This window comes from Gastrolobium bilobum, unplaced genomic scaffold (assembly GCF_033153095.1).
Source record: "Gastrolobium bilobum isolate Gb01-03AN ecotype WA unplaced genomic scaffold, APGP_CSIRO_Gbil_v1 utg8260, whole genome shotgun sequence".
Lineage (NCBI taxonomy): Eukaryota > Viridiplantae > Streptophyta > Magnoliopsida > Fabales > Fabaceae > Gastrolobium > Gastrolobium bilobum.
The window spans coordinates 427,472-439,530 of NW_026899532.1; the positions used below are offsets into that span (position 1 = coordinate 427,472).

At 35.5% G+C, this 12,059-nt stretch overlaps 1 protein-coding gene across 1 annotated transcript; it reads right to left on the reverse strand.

The window, feature by feature from the left end:
- Positions 1-624: 624 nt before the first annotated feature.
- LOC133290971 (protein GIGANTEA) lies at positions 625-11,974 on the reverse strand. Its single transcript, XM_061489130.1, has 15 exons — positions 11,812-11,974; positions 10,926-11,093; positions 9,736-9,807; positions 9,519-9,573; positions 9,266-9,408; positions 8,823-9,097; positions 7,374-7,429; positions 6,045-6,285; positions 5,807-5,957; positions 4,750-4,959; positions 3,097-4,641; positions 2,240-2,308; positions 1,790-2,008; positions 1,504-1,596; positions 625-1,283 (listed from the first exon to the last, which is right to left on the reverse strand). Exons 2-15 carry the CDS (start codon positions 11,010-11,012, stop codon positions 981-983), a joined length of 3,519 nt encoding a protein of 1,172 aa, XP_061345114.1. The 5' UTR covers positions 11,013-11,093; positions 11,812-11,974; the 3' UTR covers positions 625-980.
- Between the last annotated feature and the right edge of the window lie 85 nt (positions 11,975-12,059).

Below are 12,059 nucleotides of genomic sequence, written 5' to 3' on the forward strand. Positions count from 1 at the left end.
TTTCGATCATCAATCTATAATCAGCAATAAGCTACACATGCAAGCGGAACTGTTACATGTTGGAGAACTCAACCATGACGCATTGGTTTGTGCAAAAAAGTGCTCTAGTTTGTTGGTTCCCATGTTTGTGGCCATTGGGAAGGCATGAATATAGGTGCTAAGATTTTATGCAGGATATCTATGAGCACTGGTTAAAGCCCGCGTAACTTAATTATAGACATGATTTGATGAAAGAGCAGGGTTTTGGTGATGTGATTGCTTAAGTCACATAATATGTCTGTAATCAATGTTGTGCTCTCTCATATCCAAAAGTCTCGGACTATTCAGTTTGAACAAATAATTGATAATGGTCGTGAAGAAGCAAGGACCTTCCGTTCCTATGGGTTAAGTCATAGTAGGAAATAAGGAAATAAAACAACTCATGGATTCGTTGATTTAGCTCCAGAAATTCTCGTTTATCAAGCGGTTTTTCTTTTTAAAACAAAATGTACTGTATCTTACACTCGATAATATCCTACACAATTAGATAAAATAACAACACACATATATTTGGTAAAATGATGAATACCAACAAGAATCACAACTAAAAATATAGATGAAAAGAAAAACCCAGCTGAATATACATCAGTCTAATAATTAAAACTGAATTTCATGAGAAGATACATCAATATAAGAATAAGACAACATGAGACGGATAAAAAGAGACGTGGTTAAAGCCTCGTCTTTCGTTACTGTACAAGACTGTTCTATTGAGAGCAGAGTAATATTTGCTCAGGGTTTATAAGTACAACACATGCATAAAATACAACATGAGCTTTTCTATAAACAGACTGGAATTATGACTGCAGGACTATCAGAATGATGTTGCTTATTTGCAAAACCGTTAGTTCCAAAAGCACAAATAACGTCCGTTACTATATATAAGTCTGGTAAAAAAATTGTCACCGGCTGAGGGTAAGATGGTTCTACATGGATCCATGTCATTGCATATGGATAGAACAGCCTAATTCTTTGGCAGCAATATCAAGAAACTTAATAGACAATCCATTTGAAAGTCGGCTGTGAGCTTCCCATGTCAAGCATTTTTCTGTGTCAGCTTGCCAGTCTATGACATCTAAATTGTAGTATTGATAAGAGGGGTTATGGTTGCCATTTATTCGCGGTGGTTTAGGACAAGATCTGATTGAACCAGTATGAAAAATGTCACGAAGAACTGATATGCTCAGAGCACGGACATGTGCACTTGGATGAGAAAGGCATCTAACAGTAGCTGGTAGCCGACACTGCATGTGGTTTATTCACAAGTATATCAGTCAAACAATTTTATACAACTCAAAAACAAGCACATTAATTACTTTAGTTTTGCACTTGATTGCCCTTTCAAATATGCAGTTTTCTCATTATCTAGAATCATATTTGCAATGTTTAACTAACAATCTAACATATATCGTTCACCATAACCCAGCTAATATTAGAAGTTCCAATAAGGGACGTTTGTTTTACCTTTAAAAGGTTTGAAAGGCCATCTGCCACTGCCATTCCAGATTCTCCGAACTGAAGCACAGGCTGAACTGCTCTAGCTGTTGCTTCCAGTAGCTGCCCATTGGTATTAAAAATTGAAATATGAATATCAGTAAAGCCTACGTACAAAACTTAAAATATATGAAATACCAAATCCTCCCTTCACAGTGCAACAAATGGGTGTATGTAGGAGAGGCAGAACTGATTTAACTTGGTAAATGAAAAGAACTTGAAAATTTATAGAGAAGCAAATGGTGTAGCATGCTACCTCCAGCTGTGGTAAAGTGCAAGCTTCTCCATCAACCAGCATCCCATCTGTGGCTCGTAGTAGTAAATCTGATGCACTTGCCATAATTACCAATGATTCTGCACTGTCATGATTCCTCATAAGTTCTACTATCAATTTTACGATCCGTTGATTGATTCTCCACATCTTTTGACCGAGATCATCATCCTTTGCAATCCAGGGCTGCAATTCTCTATCCGCCTGACAAGCAACAACCCCAGGTATTAGAACTTTATAGACATTAAAAGCCAATTCTCACAGGTATTAGAAATGATATTTCTTAAAAAAATTGGCAGTATGTTTAAGAATATTTTTTGGTTTTTTTTTTTTTGAATAAGAAATGGTAATAGTTTTTGCTAGACAGAATACGTGTCCAAGTCAGTGACCAGAGTAATTTATGCAACCATTTCATAATAAGATGAAATTTTCAACCTGAAGAACAACTGCTGTAGCTGCTTTCGTAGGTGAGGCTGATACAACATTGCATAATGCATCAACAAACTGCATCACATTAAATCACAAAATGGTCAGTAATGAATCTTTTCAATGGAAATAGGGATATAAATGAGATTTTAGCATTCACCCAATCACTAGGCACACATACATACATTTATAACTATAACTATCTTTTGATGTGTCTCAATTAGGAATCTCTTTGTTTCATTTAACTAACCCTTCAATACTTTCTGTTCCGATTAAAAAGTCTATCTCTCCACATGGGAAGTTGAAATAGAAGCGGAGGCTCCGTTTTCTCCATATATGATTCCCCTTCAATCTTTACCAATTTGTAGCATTCAAAAATATAGTAAAATGTGGATTCTAGATACCTCTAACCTTTAGCATATACTATCATTGTTTCATTTGACGCTCATAAGTTAAACCCAGTATATCTTGTCTTAGTGGTAAATTTGTCTTGGTATACTGCTTCTTTCTATTTAATGTAGATTTTTCGGGCTTGAGCATTATAATCTACCTTTCATGACAAGAACAGCAATTAGTTATTTTCAAAATATATATGTTTCAATGTTCATTTTAAGGTATGTTGCTTTCTTCATGTGTTGCTGTTTCAGCATTTAAGTAGCATATTTTCCATCTTTCTTGTGAAAAAAGGTTACACCTATTCATCCTCATCTGCAGCTTTCAGAACCTAACTTTTATGATTGACTAGAACTTAGCCATTCCATCCAGGAAACTTTCCTCCCAAATTGTGTTATAGATTAAAACATGTATAGTTCTAGCAGAAAGAAAAAAGGATAATAGTTGCTGCAGTATAACATTTGTACTTGTACCTGTCTCCAGCCCTGTTGGGCAGAAGTGCTTTCTGCACAAGGTTGAGTTTCAGGAGATGCAATCAACTTGTGCCACAGTAGTGAAACTACAGAGAAACATAACTCTTGTTTCTCTGCCAGCGTGGATCTCAGAAAAATTTGTGCATTGCAATTCAGTCCTATATGCCTGTCCATCGTGAGGAAGTTGGCTAGATCAGAAGCATCCAACGCTAAACCTGTGGCACCTTTACCCAAGGTGTACCTTGATGCTTCATTTGAACATGGAGTTTTCACATATTTATGGTTAGGTTTTGAGGGGTCTGAATCTTCCAAAGACGCAACAGATGTTTGCCCAGGCTCAAAGCAGCTACTGCTTTCACACTGATTCCGTTTTTTACTATCAGAGCTAACAATTGAGCCTTTCCAAATGGGTGCATGAATTAAGGTTGCTTCTAATGGCTCTGCCTTGTTAACTATAGATGCAACAGCTTTGCTGTGAATATCTATGAGATTATACAATGATGACGCCCTGGAGTGAATTTCATTGTCCCATTTGCAACGAATCAGAACAGACAGAGAACGCATGCAAGCTTTTGACCGTCTAAATAGCTCAGAAACATGGGCAGCAACCATAGCTGCTGCAACTATCTCATTTGAGCTGTAACTCCATGGGGTGCCAACAGAAGATGGCTTCAATGAAAATAGTGCCTCTAAAATTGCTAAAATTCTGTGAGTATGGCGTACTGCTGAATCTATGCCATTCCGCAACTCATGGGAAGATCCATTTATTCTATAAGGCTTGGCTATATCTCGCGCATTATTGGAAGCAGAATGGTTATTCCCCCGAGAAACCAAAGGGAACAACTGAAGCTCACAGGCAAGAGCACAAACGGCAGCAAGAACATAAGAATCAAATGCTGCTACAGGACCTTGCTTCTTCGTCTTTCTATTTTTTGTTTCTTTCTGGCTTTCAGACATTGCTTGTAAGTCCTCAATGATTTCCTCAGCTGAATAATTATCTTCACCTCTTGGCTTCTTGCTTCCACTGAATTGGGCTTCATGACTGACGCAGACAGTTAAGACAACAAAAAGTAGGCGGGAAGCAAGCTCTACAGATGCACATGATTCTAAGAAAAGTGAATGAACCATAGTACGAAGTTCTGCAACAGCAAGGTTTTTAGAGGTAGAACCAAAAGCAGAGAAGTATCTTGTTTTCCTGTTTTGTTCTCGAGTGGACTCAGATGGAAATGTCCTCTGAAGAATAGCTTCCACCGTAGCAGCAAATATTTTCATGAGACATGCTTCTGATGGGCTTCCACGAGGAAGATATTCCAGGACCTTAAGTAGGGGTATGTACAAATTCCATGACAGCATGGGAGGTTGTAGTGGGGTTGCAACTATAATTTCTGGAAGATCAACAGCTGAGGAACTTGTAGGAATCAGGCCATAAGCAGCTTCCCAAATGGTGCAAATTCTCCATTCAACCTCTGGACCATGGGCACAAAGCATTGATGCAATGCCTTGGGCAGTGGCCTCAATAGAGGCTTCAGCTGCAGGAACTTCTATCTGATCAACAACAAATATTTTAGATCATCAGTAAACAGAAGGAATCTATCTACACTGCTTTACAAAATGAGAATAAAAAAGAATGTAACTGAAAAAAATGAACATCACCTGCTTTTTGTAAGAAGAAATATAACCACCCAAAGGTTCATGCTGAACTTCAACTCCATCAACTTGCCTAAGAGGAGGAAAAAGTAATGCAGGTTGTGAAAGTACACGGAAAAGCAAAGCGGCCGCAGCATCAGCGGCTATACCAGCTCTCATGGACATTGCAGTCCCTATTGCACGCAAGAAATGCAAATGCATCCAATTTCTAGGAAGCTGCATTAAAATCAGTCAATTGGTTTTAAATCTTTCACAAAGTTTCTTCAGATGAAAACATCAAAATGCACAATAGTATGCCATCCTGTAGCTAGTAATCCCACTGCAATGCACATATAGAATGTATATTGCATTTGTTCAGAAGTTACAAAATAGGAACCTCTATTAAATTCCTTCAAATCTTCTCAAGCAGTTAAAAAAGTGGTATAACTCCCGGGGAGGGGGGGAGGGGTGGTTCAAAAAGTCTAGTGCTTTTCTACATAGTCAGCTCAGCCTCCATACTAACTAGGCAAACAGTTTACAACGACCGTTCAACAGGACAATTTGTAAGTTATTGCAAAGGACTCCACAACAACCATCAGGCACAGAAACCCTTTTTATAGTCCTATTCATGACAAACCGCAATAAAGGAAAAAGGTGGAAAAGTGTCTCTCACTGTACCGCTTATAAATCTAAGCTAAATCCAATATTGAATGGAAAGACTGCTGAAACAAACAATCACTGATCCGTTTCCTCCACCTACAACCATAAGCCTTACACAAGCAGATTCACCTACTATGAGAAATATAAAATGTGAAAGAAGATCTAGCAAAAGACCTAACATTCAACCATCAACATAAACCAATGCACTACGTGAGAGAAGGACCATATTAACTCTTCTTGAATGTATATTTGATTTGGGTTTTAAATTACATCGCACAACATTTTTCACTCAGTGATTACTAATTTTATTTCAGAACATTCACTTGGAAATTTTTTATGAAAGTTATGATAATGAAAATGCTAGGGTTTTCCATTAATGCCAGCATCACAGTTATTCTGTGTCTATCAAAACTATACAGCTTACCCTTATGCCAGAAGCATAATCTTCAGCAGCTCGAAGAAGTTCGACAAGCTGCACAGCAGCATCAAGTGCATCTGGAGCCCACGAAGGGGGTGCTTCTAGAAGTCCGAGAAGAAGTCTTTGTGTAGCGCTTGGAGTAGCAATTGCATAATATCTACAAAAGTTGGATACATACATTGTCTCAGGCAGATGAACTCTAGGAACAACTAAATAACAAGAAAGGTATTACGCTCAAAATAACCTATGAAATAAGCGTGCGTATGGCTCTAGAGCTGGCAATCCAGCAACCAGATGCTCATCAAGAGCTGTTGTTGGAGGAGGAAGCAAAAGTGCAGGGACAGCAGCTGCTGTTAAAGTAGCAGTTTCATAACGAGCAACTTCATCATCACAAACACTTAATATAACACCAGCACCATTGGCAACAGCCCATCTTGGAGTTGAAGGCACAAGTTGAGGATGCTTCCCAGAACCGCGGGAAGAAGCTAAGAGAAAAAACAAATTCACCTCCTTATTATATTAAGAACATAAACATAGGCATCAATATCATAATAAAAAATGATAATCTTGTCTTTACTGAATCAAATTCATTAATGATTTATTATACAGGTGTTCAATGTAAATAAGAAAATGAATGCATGCCAGTGCATTGAGTATGTTCAATGACTAGAATCACAATGGAAGATTTGTGTTAAGAATTACAGTTAGGTGCCATCAATAAGAGCATAAAAAAAGAATGAAAAAAAACCAAAAATGTGCAAAGATCACAGATTCACAGGAACAAAAATAGGAACATAAAAAGTTAACTTTGATCACGTAGGGCACAGCTTCCTGGTTTCTACGCTGTATTCAATTATCATATTTCCTCATTGGTGTTCTATTATATTGGCTAACAGGATGCAATAGCTTTAGTATTTGTCAAATTATTTGACATAAAGCATTTGAGTTCAAGTAGGCCATGCTCTGAATCTACATTTAAACATCATAAGTGGCAACCTCCTTGGGGACTTTCATTTGAGAAAGCAAAGCTCAACCTACTTCCACAGTGTTGGGGAAGTAGGCCAATATGTTCTTTATATCAATTTTGGATTAACTGATAAAATGGTGGATTGAGGTAGTGATGGAGGAGAGGCATGAAGATGAACTAAGGCAATGCCTAAGTCTATGCACATAGTCAACTAATATGAAGTGTAAACATATACTGAAGCTCATGGGTATAAAAACCTTTTGACTTTTGAGGATAAAAGTACTTGAACTAGATTTAAGTGTTACAAGATAGACATACAACTTCACCAAATTCTCCACTTTTTTAAGAAATGTCTTATTTTGATATAATTGTTCACAAAATATTAAATTACTCCCCATTAAACCCCGACTAACAAGGGTGGAGTGAGGGCAATCCTTGTACATACATAGCTTTACCCTTGCATAATTACAAAAAGGTTGTTTCTCAAATTTGAACTCGTAACCTTTCAATCACAAAGGATCAACTTTACCACTGCTTTCACACAATGTTGCGATTAAAAAAAAAAAAGAACAGTGTTCTATATTAAGTCATCAAAATTTAGCATACCAGTTGATGGAGGCTTTAGTTCTCCTGCAGCATATTTACCCATAACACCACTGCACCTGTTAATGTATGACAATATTCACTGACTTAACCAAAAGTCTACTCAAAGCCTAAGGCATAACAAGATAATTTAACACATTACACAATGATAAACGGAAGAGAGTAAAAGCAAATCAAGTAAGCATTTTATTTTATCAAGATAAAAGTAAGAGAGATTATAACCATACAAGGTAGTTGCTCTAATTTATACTACTGAGACAAAATATGAAGGTGCACACCCTCGAACTTATTTACGCTATATTCCATTACAGGCAAGCCCCAATGCACATGAGTTCAAATGCCTCCTTTTTCACTACTTTGAAAGATGATTATTTAGCTCAATCCATATACTTCTTTAAACAAACTAGAAAAACTGCCTACAAATTTGTAGCTTAATTGGCACCTGCTAGCCTTTAAGACAGGTGCGTGATGATAATTCAAAGGTTCAGTTTTTAACCAAGCCATTATCCTTCTCTCCTACTCAGGTACTTGCACTTTCAATATACAAAAAAAGGAGGAGAGTCCTTCAAGTTACTACCTTACTTTATTCCAACAGCCTTCTTTTCTTTTGCTTCAACCTTTGTAGATGCATAAATAATTAACGGAACTATCTTTTTCACAAGAGGTTCTAGAGCTTTTTAGAAAGGTTGAAGCAGAAGAAAAGAAAGCTACTGCAGCTGTTTCAACTCATTCTCTAATTCTAACAACTTTAACCACCCAACATAGTTTTTCTTCTTAACTACTACTCTTCGTCCCTATCAAAATCTTTTCTACTTTTCTCTTTCTATCTTAATATAAAGGATAATAAAGATCTTTTCCATTGTGCTCTTTTCACAGGAGTTTACAGTTTTGGCTGGGCCATGATTCCAGAAATTTTAGCATTTTCTTCTGCCGTAACTTCTCTAGGACAGATTAGCCATCTTAGCTTCATTGTGGATATTTTAAGGGCATTTCTTGTCACACTTGCACAGTGACAGGGTTTGTCTTTTTGAGTTGATGTCAGTATTTTCTTTCTTTCCTCTGTTGGTTTCATTGTAGCTTTGGGAGGATTCCGGATCTTTTTATTTGTAATCTGTAAATGAATTACTTATATTTAAGAATGTAATTGCTGTCACTTAACGTATTTTTCTTCCCTACTGCTATTTGACAAAACCTTCTGAAAGTATGAGGCATTCAAAATGTACTAACCAAACTTGAAAACATTAATAAACCATGGTTTGAAAGGTAACAAAACCATAATTGGTGTTTTAGTTAGGATTCTGAAATTTACGAACCATGAAATATAATTGAGTTTGAGGTCAAACTTCAAACTGAACCAAATTGGACCATGACACCCCTAGAATTTGCAAGCAGAGCTAAAACATACATAGTTGCTACTAATTTATTATTTATATATTACTAAATTTTACTCACCACCGAAAATAGTCACTTCTAATGCCTACTGGTGCAGCCAGCAATATATCAGTAATCCAGGGGGACAAGGGCCTTATAGGTTTCTTCTCTTGCTGGGTCAAAGAATTGTGGCCAGATTTCCCATCAACAGGGTCACTAGTCGTTGCACGGCTACCACTACTGCTTCTTTCTGTTTCACCAAATTGCTTTTCCATTTTGTATATGGGGCGATTGTAATGAGTTAAAATACGCAAAATTTCACCACATGCCAGAGCCCATTGTTCTGAGTATTCATTCTACAAAATTATACAAAGAAAGAAATGAAAAAATGATCAAGAACCTCTTCGCAGATACTGAGGCTGAATAAATCCTATACTTAATCAGTTATGAAACTGAAAGACAGAAAGCCACAACACATTGAATTATATACAAAGACAATCAGAATATCAGGCAAGGGATTATACCTCACTTTTTGGGCAGACTAAAGATATGAAAGAAGCAAATGGAGGGCTAGTCTTATCATAGACTAGTGTACCATCAATAATACATGAAATAATTGGAAGTACAACTGCATGCCCATGCTCTGGATGATGAAGAACAAATGTCGCTGGATATGCATAAAGAAGTTATTATCATATAGTAGAAATAAATTCATTATAAAATTAATCTCGTTCAGTCAACTATAATTTAAACTAACATGGGATAAAGCATAAATACCCAAAACGTCATCAAAGAGAAGAATTTCCTTTGATGGATAACGGTTCCGGATCAACTGTCAAAAATAATAAAGAACAGTGAGTGGCATTAGATAAAAACTAATGGATTTCTCATGCCAAAAGCTCTCCAAAAAATTTAGAATTGAATTCGTGAAAATAATTTATATATATTTCCAGTTCACAAGGTTTATATGTAAATATAGGTGCATTTATCATACCTCAGCAATATCATCAGCAAATTGTTCTGATGTAAACTGAATGAAGTACTCAGCATATGCAGCAGTTTGATCCTAGGGAAAAGCAGAAATAATGTCATAAAAACCAAGGAAATGAAATTACGATGAGGTTCTAATACAGAAGATGTCTCATATGCTTTCCCACTAGTATGATACAGACTGAGTAATTATCCAATTTTTTACATGGAAGATAAAATATATGCTTTTAGAATTAATACTGAAAAACTACCCACTTATTATGGTTATCAGGAAAACTTTTGTGGAACTTCACTGAAAGAAGATTACAAATAATTGATTATATCATCCCATTTCAGGGACAGTTTTCCTCAATAGAACAAATATAATATTAGACAGATTGAAGCATAAGTGCAGAAAATATTCCGAGGAAAAACAAAGTTAGAAAGTACTCAGAAAAGTTCCAGAAAATTTATTAGATTGAATACTTCCATATGTCTTTCAACTTAAGTCAATCAAGTAAAATGAAACATCACCATCAACAATACCTTTATCCCAAACTAGTTGGCATATCAAGTAATATAAATATATATATATATAACAAGTCTTACACCTTTTATTAGCTATTGATCTCACTTGTATCTAAAGACTCTAATTTATTAGTCATGTGAACTATTAGATGCAAGTGAGATCAACTGCTATGATTTGGTGTAACAGTTGCAAAGCGAGCATTTGCTTGCTTTCTTTAAAAAAATAAAAATTGAATCACTTTCCAATTAAACTTATAAACTTAAAAATTTAGAAGTTCCCACGAAATTTCTGCAGCTATACAGTTTAGTAAAAATATATTACTTTCTCATCCTCATTATTTATGATATTACTCCACCTCAGCTTCTGCATTCATACATAAAATTCAAAGGCTGCGCACGTCTTTGACACCATCATCTAAAACCCTTAAAACGATATCTGCTGCTTATTTCAAAGAATATTCATAGAAAATGTTCACTTCTTAACTGCTAAAGTTCTAAAGGCTTTGTTCCCAACATTGAAACATTAGAAAATCATACATAAACAGAACATATATATTACTAGAATCCAAAATCCAAGAAAGAGTGCAACTGATATTCAATTCACTGGGGTTAAATTTTATTTTGAGAGAAGAATATTAAGGAAGGTAAAAAAAAAAAAAAAAGAAGAAGTGAAGATTAAAATGTTACCTTTCTTTGTTGACCATCAGGTGGGGGAGGCCAGAACAATGAGGAGAACTGAAGACGGTCAATCCACCTTTCACTGGAAGCAGCCATCGAAGAATATATCTTCTTTGAAAGTATTCCCTTTTGCCTCTGATTATCAAAAGCTATTATCCACAATCCAGCCAAAACATGCTACCAATCAAAAATTAAAATATAGTGATTCACCATTCCCAGATTAGGATGCCCAGATATTTTTACCATCCATCACCAAGAATTGTGTCATACACCAAAACAAATTTCAGAAAAAAGTTCTGCTTTTGACAAATAGCAAATACAAAAGAAGACAACCAATCATATGCATCCCACAGAAAATTGTAGCCAATTATTAAAACAACGAGGTTGACCTATGTAGCTAATATCTACTCAGTTTCCAAATTTATTGGTGATTTCTAAGTTACTTTTCACTATAAATCCAGCAACAACAAAAAAAAAAATGTTTTTTTAAAAAATGAAAATCAGAACAGAGATAAATCTGATACAGAGTCCTACCAAAAAGAGCAAAATCAAATTTAAAATTAAAAAAAAAAAAAAAAAACTGAAATAATACTGAGAATGAGACTTTGTAAGAGAATTAATAAATTTTCCTTGAGGCCAAACAGGTCAGCTAATATTCAAAAGCTGGTACAAATAGCAATAATAATAATAAATAATAAAATTTTTAAAAAAAAATTGTTAGCCCTTAAATATCTAACAACTCAGATTCACCACAGAAAAAAAAAAATTTAAAAATAAAGAGAGAAAGAGGTGATCAAACCAACTTCAGAAATTAACACAAAACCTGAAAAGACATAATTTTTAGGGTAAAAAAAAACAAATCAGCAAAAAATTCCCAAAAAAAAAAAAAATGTACCTGAGCTTAGAACTTGTGTATAGAGGAGAACCGATTTCTTGACAAACAAATAATCCTGCTTGGGAGGTAAGAAATGGGAATTTTTTTCCAAATTTTATCCAAATATTTTCATGAGAGAAATATTTAAGAGGTTGTGGTAGTTTATGCTGTGAGAGACAGTGAGAAGGAGAGAAGGAGAGAGAGAGAGAGAGAGAGAGAATGAATGAAAGAAAGAGAGAAGATCTTTATGAGCTCTTAGAAGCCTCAAG

Coding starts and splice junctions, on each gene's coding strand:
- LOC133290971 (XM_061489130.1), bottom strand. CDS start 11,012: ATGGCTGCTTCCAGTGAAAGGTGGATTGACCGTCTTCAGTTCTCCTCA. Junction 2,309..3,096: donor CCCAACAGGGCTGGAGACAG/GTACAAGTACAA, acceptor AATGTGATGCAG/TTTGTTGATGCATTATGCAA. Junction 1,284..1,503: donor GCCTTTCAAACCTTTTAAAG/GTAAAACAAACG, acceptor AACCACATGCAG/TGTCGGCTACCAGCTACTGT.